Here is a 17689-nt window from a genome sequence, read left to right on the forward strand (position 1 = left end):
GTGTTGGTGGTAGTAGTAGATGATGGTAGTAGTAGATGGTTGTAGCAGCAGCAGTAGTGGTGGTAGTAGCAGCAGTAGTGGTGTGGTGGTGGTGGTGGTAGTGGTGGTGGTAGTAGTAGTAGCAGTAGTAGTAGTAGCAGCAGCAGTAGTGGTGGTGGTAGTAGTAGTTGTAGCAGCAGTAGTACTAGTGGTAGTAGCAGTAGTAGTAGTAGATGGTGGTAGTAGCAGCAGCAGCAGCAGCAGCAGTGTGGTGCTGGTGGTGGTAGTGGTGGTGGTAGTAGTAGCAGCAGTAGTAGTGGATGGTGGTAGTAGTAGATGGTGGTAGTAGCAGCAGTAGTGGTGGTGGTGGTAGTAGCAGTAGTAGTAATAGTAGATGGTGGTGGTAGTAGTAGCAGCAACAACAGTAATGGTGGTAGTAGTAGTAGTAGTAGTGGATGGTGGTAGTAGTAGATGGTGGTAGTAGCAGCAGTACTGGTGGTGGTGGTTGTAGCAGTAGTAGTAGTAGTAGATGGTGTTAGTAGTAGTAGCAGCAGCAGCAGTAGTGGTGGTGGTAGTAGTAGTTGTAGCAGTAGTAGTACTAGTGGTAGTAGCAGTAGTAGTAGTAGATGGTGGCAGTAGCAGCAGCAGCAGCAGCAGTGTGGTGCTGGTGGTGGTAGTGGTGGTGGTAGTAGTAGCAGCAGTAGTAGTGGATGGTGGTAGTAGTAGATGGTGGTAGTAGCAGCAGTAGTGGTGGTGGTGGTTGTAGCAGTAGTAGTAGATGGTGTTAGTAGTAGTAGCAGCAGCAGCAGTAGTGGTGGTGGTAGTAATAGTTGTAGCAGCAGTAGTACTAGTGGTAGTAGCAGTAGTAGTAGTAGATGGTGGTAGCAGCAGCAGCAGCAGCAGCAGCAGTAGCGGTGTGGTGGTGGTGGTGGTAGTGTTGGTGGTAGTAGTAGATGATGGTAGTAGTAGATGGTTGTAGCAGCAGCAGTAGTGGTGGTAGTAGCAGCAGTAGTGGTGTGGTGGTGGTGGTGGTAGTGGTGGTGGTAGTAGTAGTAGCAGTAGTAGTAGATGGTGGTAGTAGTAGTAGCAGCAGCAGTAGTGGTGGTGGTAGTAGTAGTTGTAGCAGCAGTAGTACTAGTGGTAGTAGCAGTAGTAGTAGTAGATGGTGGTAGTAGCAGCAGCAGCAGCAGCAGCAGTGTGGTGCTGGTGGTGGTAGTGGTGGTGGTAGTAGTAGCAGCAGTAGTAGTGGATGGTGGTAGTAGTAGATGGTGGTAGTAGCAGCAGTAGTGGTGGTGGTGGTTGTAGCAGTAGTAGTAGATGGTGTTAGTAGTAGTAGCAGCAGCAGCAGTAGTGGTGGTGGTAGTAGTAGTTGTAGCAGCAGTAGTACTAGTGGTAGTAGCAGTAGTAGTAGTAGATGGTGGTAGCAGCAGCAGCAGCAGTAGCGGTGTGGTGGTGGTGGTGGTAGTAGTAGCAGCAGTAGTAGTAGATGGTGGTAGTAGTAGATGGTGGTAGTAGTGACAGCAGTAGCAGCAGCAACAATAGTTGTCTTTGCTGCTGTAAGAAAAAATGGTCCAATTGCCTTGAGCTCTGAACAAGAATCTGGCCATCAAGAAAGGACTAGAGACGAAGTAAATCTATTTCCTCCATCTTCCCCCAGTGAGTATGGCCTTGAAGACTGTCCAGGACTCCAGGTCCAAAGCACTCGCTCCACCACACCACGCCGCCCTTCGTGCTGAGTTGGAACTCTGTCCCACAGGTAAAGGGAGCCACGGAGGAAGTCTGAGCAGCGGAACGTCTCCAAGAGCTCAGTGCTTTGGGAAGAGGAGACTGTAGTCAGGATCCAGTTATGAGGAGATGCTCAGGATGGTGTTTGGGATTTGAGACTCGTTCTCTCTTTTATTCTGCTACACTCACACTGAGTGCCTCTGATGTGTCTGGAACTGTGGTAGGCGCTACAAGGGGTACAGAGATGAGAAAAACCCAATCTCTGCTCTCTAAGAAATGAAACGATACTGGGGGAGAGGACAGTCGTGGTAGTGGAATAACTGATAAACAGAGACATAAGTGCTGGGGACACAAGGAAAGGAGGGACTTAATTCCAACTGAGGGGACTGGGGTGGATGCCACGGAGCTGGGATATCCGAGCTAAGTCTTGAATGACGAGAAGAATTTTCTTTAGTTAAGAAGAGTAGAAATGGTGGATGGATCTGAGAGACACTGAACAGACTGAACCATCAGGATGTGGCAGCTGATCAGAAGGGAGGTTGAAAGGCACAAAATTAGGATGACATCCAGGTTCCTGAGTTAGACATTTGATCTGAAAGAGGTGCCATAAACGTGGGGTCACATTTTATAGAGATCCTGTAAGCACCTCTGGAGAGAGAGTGAGGAAGTTAGCAGGACAGCATCGGGAGGCAGGATGGGGAAAGAGGGGCTGTTACAGCAATTCAGGTAGGACATGATGGCGGGAGTGAACAGGAGGGAGTGAATGGGAAGGCAAGGAGAGTGGAAGGAAGATGCACAGCAAGCCTGTCGGAAGTGTTTCTCCATTTTAATGATGAGGAAAGTAAACTGCTTTAAATGACTCACAAGGCAAAAATTGCAAGTGGTGGAGCTGAGATTAAATCTCAAGTCTAGGGACTCCAGAGTCACTCCCTTACACCGCTTGCAGGCAGACATATCACAGAGGCAGAAGCAGCGGGCTTTGGGGCCTGGCTGGCTGCGCGGGGAGAGGAAAAGAAGGGAGTTGAGCCAATGGCAAGGCTTCTGGCTGGGGCGACTAGGTGGGAGAAGACATTAACCCAGACAGATAATGCCAGGGAGAGAAGCAGATTTGGATTTAAGATTCACATAAGGTCAGCCAAAAATAGATCCCAGGTCTTTGGGGACAAGCAAATTCTGAGCATCAAGGAGCTAGAAGAGGCGTCACAAGGTAACTTTCTGAACTGGCCAGGCTTAGCACTGAGGTTTGGCGTTGAACCAAGGACAGTGGGGTGTGGCAGAGGCGGGCTGCTGCCTTGGCCCTGTCCTACTTATTTCCCAGCTGTGGACCACAGTCAAGGGACTTTACTGCACTGATCTGTTTCTTCATCTGCAAGATGGGGAGTAAGCCCTGTGCTTACCGCAAGTGCCGGGAGCTGGGTGACAGCAGGAAGAGGTAACAGAGGGGAGAATGCTCAGGGAGGTCTGAGTTGCAGCCAGCACAGCACATCGGTGTGAACTTCAGAGACCATCCCTGAGAAGGTGCGTGCAAATCACAGACAACACAGAAAGGGCCTCTAATAAATCCTGCTAAAAATCTTTTGTTATTTTAATAAAACAAGATATCTCGCAGAACCTATACTCCTTTCTCTGTTTAGTTTTGCCAGTCCTGCCTCAATTCAGGTTTGGGACCGTTGTGCCCAACACTATCTCCCCCTCTTTTCAGAGCCCCAACTTACAAAGCCTCTCTCCTCTCCCTCACGGGTTCAGGGCCCTTGCCACTACCCCACTCCCAACATTTGTTCATTCCACACTCAGTGAGCACAGCCCCTGGTGCATGATCTCTGTTAATGCTGAAGCCACGATGATGAATAAAACCTAGGTCCCTGGCCTGACGCTGATCCCTCAGCGTGACTGTCACTTTTCTGGACACTTCTCTCACCCCTGTCCTCTACTCAGGAAGAATTTTTACCCCTGTCTGTATGTCAGTGGAGCATAAACAGAATTTTTGGCTCCAAGAGAAGAGGTTTTCAACCTTAGCAAGCAAGTAAGGGGCAAATAGGGATGGAGGTGTTTTGGGGAAAGAGTTCTACTCTATGCCAGGTATTTTATAGATGTTATTATAGTTTTTAGACAACTTTCACTGAGGTATAATTGATATAGAAAAACTGCACAAATTTAATGTATACTATGTGATGAGTTTGCACATATGCAAGCATCTGTGATACCAGCTCCAATCAAGGTAATGGACATGTCCGTTGCCTTTAAAAGTTTCCTTGTGCCTCTTTTTTGTTGTTTTTTGTTTTTGTTGTTGTTGTTACTGTTGCTATAAGAACTTAACATGAGCTCTACTGTCTTAACAAATGTCTAGGTGCACAATACAGTATTAACTACAGACATTCTGTTGTACATAGATTTCATTACATTAATCCTCACAATAACTAGGGGGGTTAGATTATCCTTCCCAGGGCTTAAAGAGGTTAAATTCTTTTCCCAAAGCCATACAGCTAGTTAATAGAAGAGCTGGGATTCACATTTGGTTTATCTGAGTTTTTAAACCCAGGCTGCTCTTATGACATTATAACGTCTCCCTTCTTCTGTCTGCTCTGGTGCCCCTCTGGCTAAGCTGAACCATGAGGAAAGGATCTCTACTCTTGGTGCCCTTAAAATGCTCAGGAGGCAGGACTCAGTGGAAGAATTCTGAACAACAATTGGGGGACACTGTAGGGTCAGCTCACACACTCCAGAAGAAAGGAGATTATCTGCATGGGGTTAGTAACCCAGAGGGTGCCTGGATGGGTCCTGCAACGACTACCTAGCTGAGCTTCCAGAAGCCCTGGGAGATATAGAAGTCTCTGCACGTCAAGTGATAAATGGGCCACTTGCCCAAACCCTACCTTGTTGGGTGTGCTCAGCACGAACTCAGGCAGGTGTGTGGGAGTGAGAGACAGGAAGAAGACAAGGTTTCAGCAACAGGTGCTAAAAAGTCCTGAAATTCTTACTCATACACCCGACCTAGAAACTTACGTATTTCCTGCCTCTCTCCCCATTCCCTGCTACATCTAAGTGATGCCATTGGTCACTTGTTATTCTGCTTCCACCTGTTCTCCTGTTTTGACTTGATTTTCCCTAGAGACCAATGGAGAGGGCCCAGTATAGAGCAGTAGAAAGGGAGCTGGTTTTGAATCCAGATTTTCACTAGCCAAGATGAATGGTAACAAAGGATTTTACTTTTAGGAGCCTCAATTTTCTCACCTGGGCAAAGTGAAAAAATGATACATTAAGGGACCGTTGGGAAAATTAAATAAGACAATGGATGCAAAGGCATCTAGCACAATGTGTGGCACACAGCAAATGCCCAATAAATATTCGGCAGGTGTATGAATTGAGGCTCAATGAATGTTAATCACTCCAGACTTCCATGGTTGGCATTACTCTTACTACTTAGGAAAATGAGCCAGAGTCCTCTTACATAGGTCTTAGGTATGTCATTTATCATTGGAAAGGACTCAAACTCATCCCATGCCCCTGCCCCAAAGGCAACCGGGAAATCTGTGAGCTAAAGGTCCCCTCCTGCCGCGGGCATTGTCACCAGAGGCAGGTGACTCAGCATCTGCTGTGAGCTTCTGCACAATGAATCTGGGTGGCCTCTGGCTTGCCTACCATAGCTTTTGACAATAAATAGACCTTTAGTCCTGTCTCTGAGCCTCTGGTCTAGAGGAGAACAAAGTTGGCAGTGTTCATGGAAAAATGTGTGAGGGCCAGGCAGAAGACCAGTATGTCTCTCCCTCTCCACCCTTCCTTTTGGCGGAGATAGCTCACTTTCCTCAGAACACTGGGTCGGTAGCCCTTTCTACCCACTTGTGTCTGGATGCAGAGATGAGGGTGAGCAGGCAAGAAGAGAGGCTGGAGCGCCCCCTGCTGGGGCTGGGGCAGCTAGTAGCTTCTGGCTGGTTCACCTGCCAGATGGGTGCTGTCTTCTGTCTATCTCCTTGCTGAAAACCTTCCTGTGTAACGTGAGACCATAGTTATAACTTGGTCCAAGAAATCTGGGGAGTTGCTGAACAGGCCAAGGTCACAGGGAGGTCCACTGGCAACCCCTGGTCTCTTGGATAGCCCTTTCTTCTCTGCTCCACCAATGGAAAGAAGCAGTAATCCTATTGCAAACATATCCTACAGTCTGCCTCATAGCTATGCATTTTTCCCTCTTAAGGAATTCTAAATGTTAGCAGGGTCCATATGCTGTAATTCAGAGACATTTAATATCATTTGTTTAGCATTAGATGATACTTTTTATACTGTAAACTCCATTCTTTGACATCAAGAATGTAATCACCTGCCTCATGCCATTCCCCTCCAGAGTTATAGACCAGGAGATGATGCCACAGAGCATCCAGCATCCTCCCAGGGAAGGAGCCCTTTCCATTTCTTCCATGAAAGATGTTCATTAAGACTGTTTGCACACATCTGATAACGGGGAGCTTGCTGTCTCCCTACAAAGCCCATCCATTGGCCAGAAACTATTCGCTAGAAAGTTTTCCTCATATTTTGAGCTGACATCTGTCTTATTGAGACTACCTCCCTGGATTTGGTTCTTACCTTTGGCAACACAGAACAGGTTTGTTTCTTTTGGACAAAAAGAACGTCCAAGATGTTCTTTCAGCTTTTTAGACATTGTGATCTCACTTTCCTACTTCCGCTCCCTCTTATTTTTCATCTCAGGGATAAACAACTCATCTCCTCATCTGTTTTCAATGGGAAATTATTTGCAGACACCTCACCATCTTGGTCATATCCCAAATAATACAGCTGTCTCTTATTGACCACCCTTGCCGACACTTCCCAGCCCTCAGTTTGTTAAACCTACATAACAACTGTAATAAGGCAGGTCTCACTGTTACCGTCTTACAGGTGAGGAAACTAAGATTCAGACAGATAAAATAGTTTGCCCAAGATCACACAGATGTTAAAAGACAGAAACAAGGTTTGGATGCAGAGTTAGATCCCAGAGTTTTAACCCGCCAGCATGCCTGGGGTTGTGAGGCCTGTGATCCAATTAATGAACGCAGTTTTTAAAAAGTGGGGGGCCTAAATATGGCCACAACATTATGGAAACAGTCTGACCAGGAAAAATAGATCTGGACTGTCACCATGCCTATTTTCTGCAGCCTGCCTCTGTTCATGCTGTCTCCAGAGACGCTGTCATTTCTGAAAGACCTGCCATGCTCTTGGCTCACATTGAGCTGGTTGCACTCAGCTAAACTCCCCAGGACTGTGACACAGGAACTGCTGGAAAGTCAAGTCTTGACTGTTCATCCTCATCCAAATGACAGAGACCCTGACAGCAAAGTGCGAGTTACACCAGATTGGGTTGGCTGGCTGGTTCTTGCGGGAGTGGAAGACCTAAAGGGAAGGGCGCCAAGAACGTTCAGAGCAACAGAAGAGCTGCATAAACCACTTTATTTGTGTCCCTCTGGACAATAAGAACCCAGAGGAGAAGCTGTATATACAACACAACATTTGTAGCCAACTAACATGTGGTTCTTTGTTATCATTTCTGAAAACCAATAAGCAAAGAGAGAATAAGCTTTGCTTTCCATTTTTGCAACAAACTTTAAAAATCTCCAACCCAAAGCAAAAGAATGCTTAACTGGAGCTTTGTGCTAAAGGCCCTATCTCCCTTGAGCCTCCCTTCCTCTCCCTATCTCCAAATCCTCATTTCCGGGAGGTCATTTTAATTAGCAGGCTGTCATGGTGACTCAGCTTGCTGCTTCACAGACAGGAAGGGAGCAGACTCCCCTGGACCCATTCGTCATACAAAGGCACTTTACTCTTTAGAAAAATGCACAAGATTTAGCTTTCCCACCTTGGGAATTGCTACTGCTGCTGATTTATTTTATCATCCCCTTGCCTTGGCCGGGGGGGGGGGGGGGCGTTCTCTTGCCTTCTACATCTCCTTTACCTGGCGACCAGCCTCCCCCCATCGCAGAGTATCCATGCCCACGTCTTCAGTGGCCAGGTGTGACACTGGAATCTGGCGATGTGAACCATGATAGACCTTTTGGAAGCAGTGACCAATACTTTTTGTCTTTGGAGCTAAGGTTTCAGTTAAGCTCCCCAGGTCATTGGGAAATGCATGCGGCTGATAGGCACAGTGATAATATGCCTCAGACCGCTGCGATTTCAAAAATTCTGTCCCATTGTTCCCAGCAGTACATTCGTCTTTGGGTTGTATGTGTTGTTGATGGTGTTTTGGATCAGTGAGCACGGACAGTGCACTTCTAAAACTGTAAACAACCGTCACCTAGTCCCAAAGTAGCTCTACAACTTTAAAAGGTAAAGGGGCTTCCAAAGCACTGACCTGAGATGTGACAAACCTCTCAAAAGGGGTGTGTAGCTTTTCCTCTTCCTGTGAGGATCTCTGTGTTGTGGAAAATAGCATCTGTACTTGAGTGGTTTGAGCCTCCTATTTTGTTCCTGAGCCTTATGCTGAAGTCCCACAATTGATTTTCCATTGGTAAAAGGGAAAACTGATGATGAAATTTCTCATATTTTCCTTCCCTTTCCCTAGCTTATTCATTATCTCACACCCCTTATTTTGGAAACTAGAGAAGGGTGATTAATTTCATGCCCTAGCAGAAAATGCATGCTCCCGCCTCCACAAGACCTCCCTGGACTCCACGTCCTTAAAAAGAGTTTGAAGGGTCTTTGTGGTTCACTGAGCTCTTCTTGTCCCCTTTGCCGTTGGGGTGGTTCCTGGCTGGGCCTCGCGTGAGTGGGTACTTGTAGGGAGGGGGCTTTTCTTTCCTGCAAAGAGGAGATAACAGAAAGAGAGAAGAAAGATAGCACATATATACACCAGATTGAAATCTTTTCTGTGCGTGTCTATCTCCCCCACTGAATTTTGACTTCCTGGGAGCAGTGGCTTGTCTTCCTCTTCTCTGTGTCCCAGAAACCCAACCCAGGGTCTGGTTCAAAGCAGGCATCAAAACTCAACAAAGGACTGCTAGATGGATGGATGCATACTTGAGTCTCAGGACCGAGCACCCAACACAATGCCCTTAACACTACTCTTCAGTACCTGCCTTCTCTCTGTTAGCTCACCTGCTAGACTATGAGCTCCTTTGCAGACAGGGACCAAGTTTTATCCATTTTTGCATTTTCCCTCATATAGGACCTTGTTTGTTATGTTGTTGGCTGATGAGCTGATGTGCCATTCATTCATGTATTGGACTAAGATTTGTTTGCAGTGGAAAGGGTAGGCTTTAGAGCCAGGAAGAACTCACCAGAGTTCCCAGGTTGGCTATGTAGGAGAGGTGTTATCTTGGGAAAGTTATTTAACCTCTATGGGCTTTATTTGTAAAATGGGGATAAAATATTGCAATCTTGCAGGGCTGTTGTGAGGTGAAATGATATGAGTAAATGTACCTACAGAAGTCTCTCTTTGCCTGCTGTAATTTACAAAGTCATGGTGCTGGATATTAGGTATGGTCCCATGGCCTCTGGAGACGACAAAGATGAGTCAGACATTGATGTTATCATCAAGTTGGTTACAATTTAGTAAAGGAGACAGTTGCACGAAATACACAAAATAATAAGAATTACAAAGCACGAAAAGAAAGTGGTGAACGCCATACATACAGAATCTCTCTTGGGCTGTTTGAGTTAGGACTGAAGAAGCAACTTTCTGGAGCCCCTCACACTCTGACCTTGGGGTACCCATTTTCCTTCATTGTTGAGGAGTCATGAATAAGGTCAAAATGTAAAAGGTGGCAGTACACAAAAGGGACACCTTGCCCCAACATCTCTCCCCGACCAGGAGGCCTCGCTGTTGGAAATTCCACTCACTGCAGGACCCAGCTAACCTGCCAAAGCTGTCTAGCATGGACGAGATACTCCTAGGCCTCAGGACCCATTTACAACCCAGAGTACACGCTTGTAATGTTGTTTACAGGCAATGTGCTCTTGAAGTCCCCTCCCTTCTCTCTATCTTCCGTTTCTTCATTTCTAAAATAGGGAAAAGAGCCCATGTCCTTCCTGCCTCATAGACTCTGGTAAATGGGTGTTAGGGGAGAGCTTTGCAAATTATAGGGTGCCATTCATATGTCATTGAGGGCTGTGGTTCTTAATACCAAAGGGAGCATGAGAAGTAGATGGGTATGTTTTCATGGGGGTAAAGGAGGGTGTACTTCCCCTAGAGAGGCAAGCTCAGTACAATCACAAGTGGGGCAGCCCTAGGTAGATGGTGGCATGAGAGAAGGCATGCAGTGGCCATGGAGAAGTGTGAATGTGCAAATGACTGATAAAGAGCTTCTGTAACTGAAGATGGGGGCAAAGAGAGAGAAAAGGCATTGGAAGGCAAATACCCCATACATCCGGGCCTCTGTTCCTCTTCCTATAATGCCTACTTCCACCTCTCCAGACTCACTTGGGAAGCAGACTTCCCAGAAAATAAGCTTCTTCCTCCTCAAGGCTCCTGCAGTACTTTGTGCCTCACCCTTGGTACACTTTTTCTAGGTAGTTCTTTTCCTATCTGTTTTTCTCACTAGACTGTGAGTTTAATGCATTTGCTCTTTCTCTAGAACTCCTGAGCAAAATTCAGGCCTGGCATGGATTAGGAGCTTGGGGAGTGTTGGATGAGTAAAAATGAACTTTTGGTCTTCTCCTTACCATCTCCATTGCTCTAAACATCAGAATGTCATTGCCTCAGAATGTGTCTTTTTAGGCCCCACCTCCTGCCTTCCACCCTATCTCCAACATAGAATACCCTCTCTCCTTTTTCTGTTTCACCCATTTAAGAGCTACATGTCCTTTAAAAGCAAGTTCAAACCCCACTTCCTCCCTGAAGCCTCCTTGGGATAGTCCTGCTGGCTGCAAATGCTGGCCAGATGGGAAGGGAATTTCTGGTTGGCTGTCACTGTTCTTTCCTAAACATGAAGGGGCTGAGTCAATAATTCTTAGGGGCTTCTTCAGTTTTACCATTCTAGAATTCATACATTTGGGGCTTATTTAGGGTTTACTCCCTGCTAGGCTGTGCACTGTGCACTAAAGGTACAGGAGTGACCCAACGTAGCCCCTTAAGGAGAAACCTGTCTAGTGGAGAAGCCAGGTGTGCAAAGTGCCATGACAATACTCTATGGGACATGCAATGCTACAGGTGTGTGCAAAATGCAGTTAGGTATCCAGTAAAGAGGAAGCAGGTCTATCTAAGGTGGAGAACAGGGACAGTGAAGCAGAGGTGTGATGTTTCCACTGGACTTGAAAAGTATATAGGAATTCACCATCTAGAGACAAAATGGAAGAACATTCCAGGAAGAGGAAAAATAGGATGAACAAAGACATAGAAGCATGGACGCAGTTGATCTGTTCATACTGAAGCATGAGGTGTAAAGTTGTAGGAAGCAGATGGGGTGGAGAGGGTGCTCACAGGGGAAGAGGTGTGCTGGCAAGCTGTGAATGAAACTCAAGTTGTAAGCCAGAGCTTTGAATAGCAAGAAGAGGAACTGGAACACTACCCTGAAGGTAATGGGGAGCCTTGGAAGGTTTTTGAGAGGGAGTATAACCTGATATGTAGCTGAGCATTTTCCCACACTGTTTGGTATCTTGTCATGTTACATGCCTTTCTCTGTAATCTAGGCTCCTGATGGGTGGGGGCTCTCTATGTCCCCTAATACCCAGGGCACAGCCTGGCACATGGTGGGCTCCAGTGTGTTGAATAGGTGATCATTCCCACCCATCAACATACACATTAAAACTCCACCATGGATCCGGCCTTCCCAGCCTGTCCCTGAGCCTGAGCCCACCCCACACTCAGAGACCAGCCCACCTTCCACACTCATGCTCTGTCTCCCCACAGAGGCTCACCTGTCCTGTTCATTTTTTCTGATTTTCATCCACCTTGATGGGACCTTTTCAGCTTTAGTTCTGTAGCTATGTTACTGTGGTCCAGAGAAGTGTGTGGTCTCAGCTTTGGTCATCAAGGCCACATCCCTGAGGCTATGCTTTTGGGCCCACACTGCTGACCCACCCAAGGGACCCTCTCTGAAGGGTGGCCTGGCATCCAATAGGCTCCCACCAGCACATGGGTGTAAACTGACATATTATGATTATCCACAGAGATGAGAGAAAACAAAGATTAATTTTGAGTCAAAACATGTAATTTTCCTTTAAAATCAGAACTACTCTTCCACTTATATTATTTGATGCTTGGGTGGAAAATAATACCAAAAAAGGGGACAAGCTCAAGTCCCAAATCAGAGCCTGTGTCCTCCTGGCAATTCATTTCTCAAGGCCTGCCGACCAACTGAGAGTTCAGTGATACTCATAGTTTGATGAGACCGAGGTGTGAGATGTGAGGATGGAGAGGGAGTTTGTTTTGTTTTAAATTTAAGGGTGGGTGCGTTTACCTCAAGTCTTCAAGGCTGGTAATTTTGAGGAGTGAATCTCCAGCTCTTTTCTAAAGAGGCTCCAAAGCTTAGAGCAAAGAGGTCCAGTGAAAGGTTGAACCCAGGGCCCCGAGAGTTCCTTGCATCCTTTCCATCCAGTTTCAGGTTCCCACGTCCTGGCCATCTGGAGGAACTCTTTGCTAACTGATGCTGAGAACAGCAGCCTGGGGGTCGTGGGGCTGGGGCTCTAGTCCTGGTTGTGACCAGTGCTGTGTGCCCCCTGGGCCTCAGCTTCCTCATCTGCATTATGAAGAGGGCCTGAACGATTGCTAGTCTCCCCCAGTGTCAACACCATTTCACCGACAGTGCCACAAGCTAGAAAGAAGTCTAAGGGATCAGAATAATTTTATTCAGGCTGACAGAGGACCTGAAAGAGACAATCCCCAAATTAACTTGTAAATGAGATTCTAAGAATTCTTTTGAGTGTTCTAAAGCTTTGAATTTTTGAGAACTTTAACCAATCAAGAATGACTTCTAAGAATGAACTGAGCACTTTACTCTAGAGGTGAGCTCCTCAAAGGCAGGCAGGGTCATGCCCTAATCACTTACTCATTCAAGCACCTCTCTCCCCCCAGGGCCTGGCATAAAGTGCTGGTTTTCCTGAGTGAATGAATGAGGGAATGAATACAGGCTCAGCATGCAGGCTCAGTGCGGTCTAGGTACTGTGGAAGCACAGAGAAGAAACAGACATGATCCTCCTGAAGGAGTTTTTAATCCACCAGGAATAGGATGGGGGGCACAAATACCCTAGATGATTAGCGAATAATCTGAGACACAGTATGAGCCAGAGTACGTTGTTCTGTAGACTCTGTGTGGAGACATGGGACTCACATCATGGTGGAAGGTAGCCCTGAGAGAGATCTTCCAGCCCAACCAGAGGAGTCCAGGGACTTGTGCCAGGCCATGATAAACTGGTTGGACATCTGGGGTTGCAACCCAGAAGCCAGAGGAGACAGAAACATTTATTGAGCCGCTATGGACTGCCAGGCACAACACCAAGCTTGCATCTAATTTTTAAAACCATCTTGAGAGACTTCAGTTATTGCCCCCACTTTATGGTAGAGAGAGGTTTCAAGAGGCCAAGGAACTTGCCTAAGATCCCACAGTTAGGATGAGCCTGAGACAGAATTTGAACCCACATTGATAGTGACAAAGACTTCGTGCTTAAGCTGGAACTTAACTCGATTTTAGTCTAGCTTTGGAATGAAAAAAAATCCTAGGTCAAATCCTGCCTCTGCCAAAATCTCTTTGACCTCAGACAATTCTCTTCACCTTTCTGAGCTTTCTTTTCCTCATTTGTAATATGGGGAATATAATATATATGAGGAATAAATAAGATCATGTACAAAAAGTGCTTTGCTCAATAGATAACAGTGATTAATATTGTTTTTCTTAATAATAGGGTGTGGAGGAAGGTGCATCAGTGCAAAGGCCCTAAGGCAGCAAAGCATATGGACAAGGTCATGGGCAAGGTCAGTGGGAAGACTGGTCTGGCAGAAGTAAGTTGGACATCATTCTGTCCTTTAGGGAGGCTGGATCACTAGAGAGTAGGAAATGAGGCCAAGAGGTAAGGCAGGGCCAGCACAATTCCAGATGCCATTGGATGTCACTGTCCAAATGCTCACTGGGCTTACTTCCAGGAAGCATGGGAATGCCCAGCACTTTGGGCTCTGGTCTAGCTCTCCAGAAGGATACTTATCCCCTGACCTTCTCTCCTCACTGGCCCAAAATATTGACTCCATCAGAAGACCTGATGTAAAACTTCTTAGGTGTATGTCCTTCCCAGCCCTAAACCTTTGCATCTTGAGGGACTATCATGTTCTAAGGGGATATGTGTATGTCTGACAATATGTAGGGTGCTTTAACACACATCTCATAATAACCTTCCAGGTGAGTGCCACCGTCCCCACTGTACAGATGTGAAAATGGAAGGATCAGAGACTTTATGAGCCTAGATGAAATAGGAATTCTAGAGGATGAGCAACCAGATGAAGTAGCACATGGAGACACCCAGACTAACTTAGAACAATAACTGCGCTCAGTTCCCCAGCAACTCCCATCCCCGTGGACTCCCATGTTAGACCCGGAAACGCGACCACCCCACACTGACACTGTGACGATACTTTATAGTCAGAAAACATGCTGTTAAGTTCTTCTGCCCCATACACTCTGTGGCAGGGCAGGGATTATCTTTCCCATGCCACCGATAGGAAACTGAGGGCCAGAGAGAAGCCAAGGGAAGTCGACCCTGGATACAAAGCTGGTTCAACAGAACGTGAGCCACACAGTTCTGCCCTGTCACTTACCGCAGCCTCGGCATGGGAATTGCCACTCTCTCGACCAGGGGGTTCAGCCGATAATAATCCAAAAATGTTCTTGCCACATTCCGTCCCAGCTTCATATCTGCAATAGTGTGCGTCAAGGAGCAACTTTGAAAGGAGACCGAGTCAGAAAAAAGAGGGCTGGTAATAAAAATGATAACAGTAATAGAGGCAGCAATACCACCTAGAATCACCATTCTAAGCTTTTTCTATGTACTGCCTTTTTTGATCTTCACACAATTTTCGACACTATTCTTTTCCTCATTTCACAGATGAGGAAATCAAGGTACAAAGAAATTAAATAATTTGCCCGAGGTCACAGGACTAGAGAGGAACCAGGATATGGGTCTGGGTCATCTTACCTCAAAGCTCTCTTCCTGGCTTTTGGAACATACTGTGTCCCTCTGGGGCTCACTGGGCTTCCGCGCTCTGACTGGTGTTCGTGGAACAGTGAAATGAGTTTCACCACCGTCTTCAAGAAGTCCCCAGGCTGGGGTAGGACATGGCCCAGGACATGGAAAGTAGCATTTATGGAGCACCTACTATGTTCCTGGCATGGCACTACTACTTTGTTTACTTATACACTTTAAACAGTCCTGTGGGAAAGCATCTTAATCTCCCTTTTGCTCTGGGAGGTTAAGGTACTTGTCCAAGGCTGCCTAACTTAGGCAATGGTAGAGCCAGGGCTCCAATTCAGGAATGTCTGACTCCAGAGCAGTGAACGTTCCACCACCCTGGGCTGTTTCCCATCCTGAAGGCACCTTTTCTGTCAAGGGCTGAGTCATCCCAGGCCAGTGCCTGGTGGGAGGAGGAAAAACACCAGACAAGTCGTTTATGACACTGAGATGTGCCGCAGGCTCGCTGTGCTCTGGGGCCGCCACCTGCTTTCTTCCTCTGCATGTGACCGACCTTCTCTGTCCCCTTCTTTAAAGAGTTCGCAAGCTGGCATTAGGCACGGCCTCTCCAACCAGCAGACCCTGGTCTGCTCCTTTTAACCTAGTCAGGCTCCAGCTGGCTTGGGGAGACCAAATCACCACTGTGTGTGCTGACAGTAAGACTACAGGGGTGCAGAGGAGAGGAGAGGTCCCTGTGGACTGGACTAAAAAAGTAGAGCAGAAATCTTGGAATCAGATGCATCTAATCCAAATCCTGGCTCTGCCACATTCTGCGTATGGCACATGGTATTTTCTAAAAATGTCTGCAACGATATTTCCTAGCTCACGTGTTATTCTATGCTATGACTTTGACCCTCCTTCCACTGAGAAGTGTGGTCTATGTCTCCTCTCTTTGGACCTGGGTGGGCTTGTGACTCACTTGTGACCACAAGAATGGCAGAAGTGGTCAAAGTGACACTGTGGGCCTTCTGAGGCAAGGTCAGTAAAGGAGATGTCACTTGTCCCTGGCCTGCTGGACTACTCCAGCTAGGGTCCTGCACCTCCATGCAAGCAGTCCTGCTGCGCTGAGGCCACCATGCTTTGAGGCAGCCCAGACTAGCCCACAGAGGGGTTGCAGGTGGAGGCCCTGCCACTGTGCGGTGACCCGGCCAAAGGGAGCCAGCCCACGGTGCCACCAGCACACTGCTGTTCCCGCTCCAGCAACTGCGCCGCAGGCTCCAAACTAAGACCACTCGATGGCGCCCTCCACAAATTTTGGACCCACAGAAAGCATGAGGGAAGAGCTGGTGTTTTAAATGCTCCATCTGGAGGAAGTGTGTTACACAGTAGGAGAGCCCTAGAACAGTCTCCTGTAAGCAACTCTGTCCTCCTGAGCCTGGGTCCCTGCACCCATGAAATGTGAGCAAGAGCCACCTCACGGGGCCTGTGCTGTGGTGCGTGACTGACACGTGGGTGCTGACGAAATAAGCGAGACAGTGGGGGTCGAGGGAAGTGTGAGCCCATCCTCCCCAGCCTGCCTTGGCAGCCAGACTCAAAGCCACCCTAGACGAAATCTGCGTTAGCAAAACTCTTGAACCTTGCAAGGAAACGGAGTCAGGCTGCCAGTAAAATGTTCCCCTGTGAAGTGCTGATCGTTTTCAGATGAGCCCTGTTTGAAAGACAGGGTTTTAAAGGTGGACTTGTCTGGGGCACCCTCTTTCCCTTTGCCTCTCCTACCATGTTACAGATCCCTCAAATCCTGAAGGTCTCACGCCAGGCTACTTACTGCAACGACCCTGTTTGAGTCAAGCAAGATATGGGACCTGGGTGGGAGGAGGGGAGAGACGAATCAAACATCTGCAGTTAAAACAAGCTGTCTTTGGACAAGGATTTAGGACCCAGACAAGGAGAGGGCACTAACTCTTCTGGCTGAAGCCTTTCCAATATATTGCCCAATAGAGAGAGAGAATGCGGAGCTCCCGACTTTGCATTGCCAACAAACATCGCCGGATAGCCTAGACGCTGACAATGTCATCTTCCGCATATTCTTCTGTGGCTCACTGATCTGTTTCTGGTGGGGGGTCGGAACAGATGGCAGGTGGGGTTAGGACCCCCAAATCACAGAAGCAGGGGGGCTTGGCTAGGATGGTGTGAAACCCAGACTGACTTGGGGACTTCCACTCAGAGCTGTTTAACTAAGGGGCAGGTGTCAGTAACTCTGGTACTTCCGGGACCCTGTAACAGGTAACAAGGATTTGGGCATGTACTGTTCACTCCCATTCATTCATTCATTCATTCTAACATTCGTTGGACTCCTCCCATATGTATGCTGGGAGGAAGAGTGACAGGGATGGGGTTAGAGAAAGAAGAATTAGATGAGCACAGTGGCCAGTCGGGAGGAGGAAACTAGCATGTCCCACTGACTGTATCACCGAGCAGGCTGCTGCCTTGTCATCTTCACAACCGTTTATTTTAGCGCTCTCCCCATGCGCTGCACAGTGTAGTTACTATCACCAGTCCCCACCACAACCCTGCAAGGTCAAAGTACCATTCTACACATATTTTGCAGAAGAGGACACTGTAAAGAAGGAAAATCTGCATAAGTGACCTGGAATCCTGTGGCCTGAGAGTGAGGTAGGTAGCATGTGAACCTGAGGGTCTTTTAACAAGGTGCATATGGTTTCCCCTCTCTTGAGTGTGATTATACATTCCAACACTAAACTCCGTGGACACGTAGAAGGAGATTGAATCTCAACTGGGGGAATTGTGGAAGGCTTCATGGAAGTGGGTATATAACAGAGATTTGAAGCACAAGGATGAATCGCAAGGGGGAGGAAGAGAGAGATGGGATCAGTGGCAGCACGGAGTG

The 17689-nt window shown here is 47.4% G+C and overlaps 1 protein-coding gene across 2 annotated transcripts in view; it reads right to left on the bottom strand.

The window, feature by feature from the left end:
• AGBL4 (AGBL carboxypeptidase 4) overlaps positions 1-17689 on the bottom strand; it is a 1479620-nt gene that overhangs the window by 5162 nt on the left and 1456769 nt on the right. Inside the window, exons 12-13 of one of the 2 annotated variants that reach the window (XM_043574930.1) lie at positions 14432-14528; positions 7122-8487 (exon numbers count right to left, since the gene is read on the bottom strand). In XM_043574930.1, coding sequence (XP_043430865.1) covers positions 8367-8487; positions 14432-14528 — 218 coding nt within the window. In that variant the 3' untranslated portion in view covers positions 7122-8366. Of the gene's footprint in view, positions 1-7121; positions 8488-14431; positions 14529-17689 lie in introns of those variants that run through there. The other variant, XM_043574931.1, reaches the window with a different exon arrangement.

This window comes from Prionailurus bengalensis, chromosome C1, assembly GCF_016509475.1.
Source record: "Prionailurus bengalensis isolate Pbe53 chromosome C1, Fcat_Pben_1.1_paternal_pri, whole genome shotgun sequence".
NCBI lineage: Eukaryota > Metazoa > Chordata > Mammalia > Carnivora > Felidae > Prionailurus > Prionailurus bengalensis.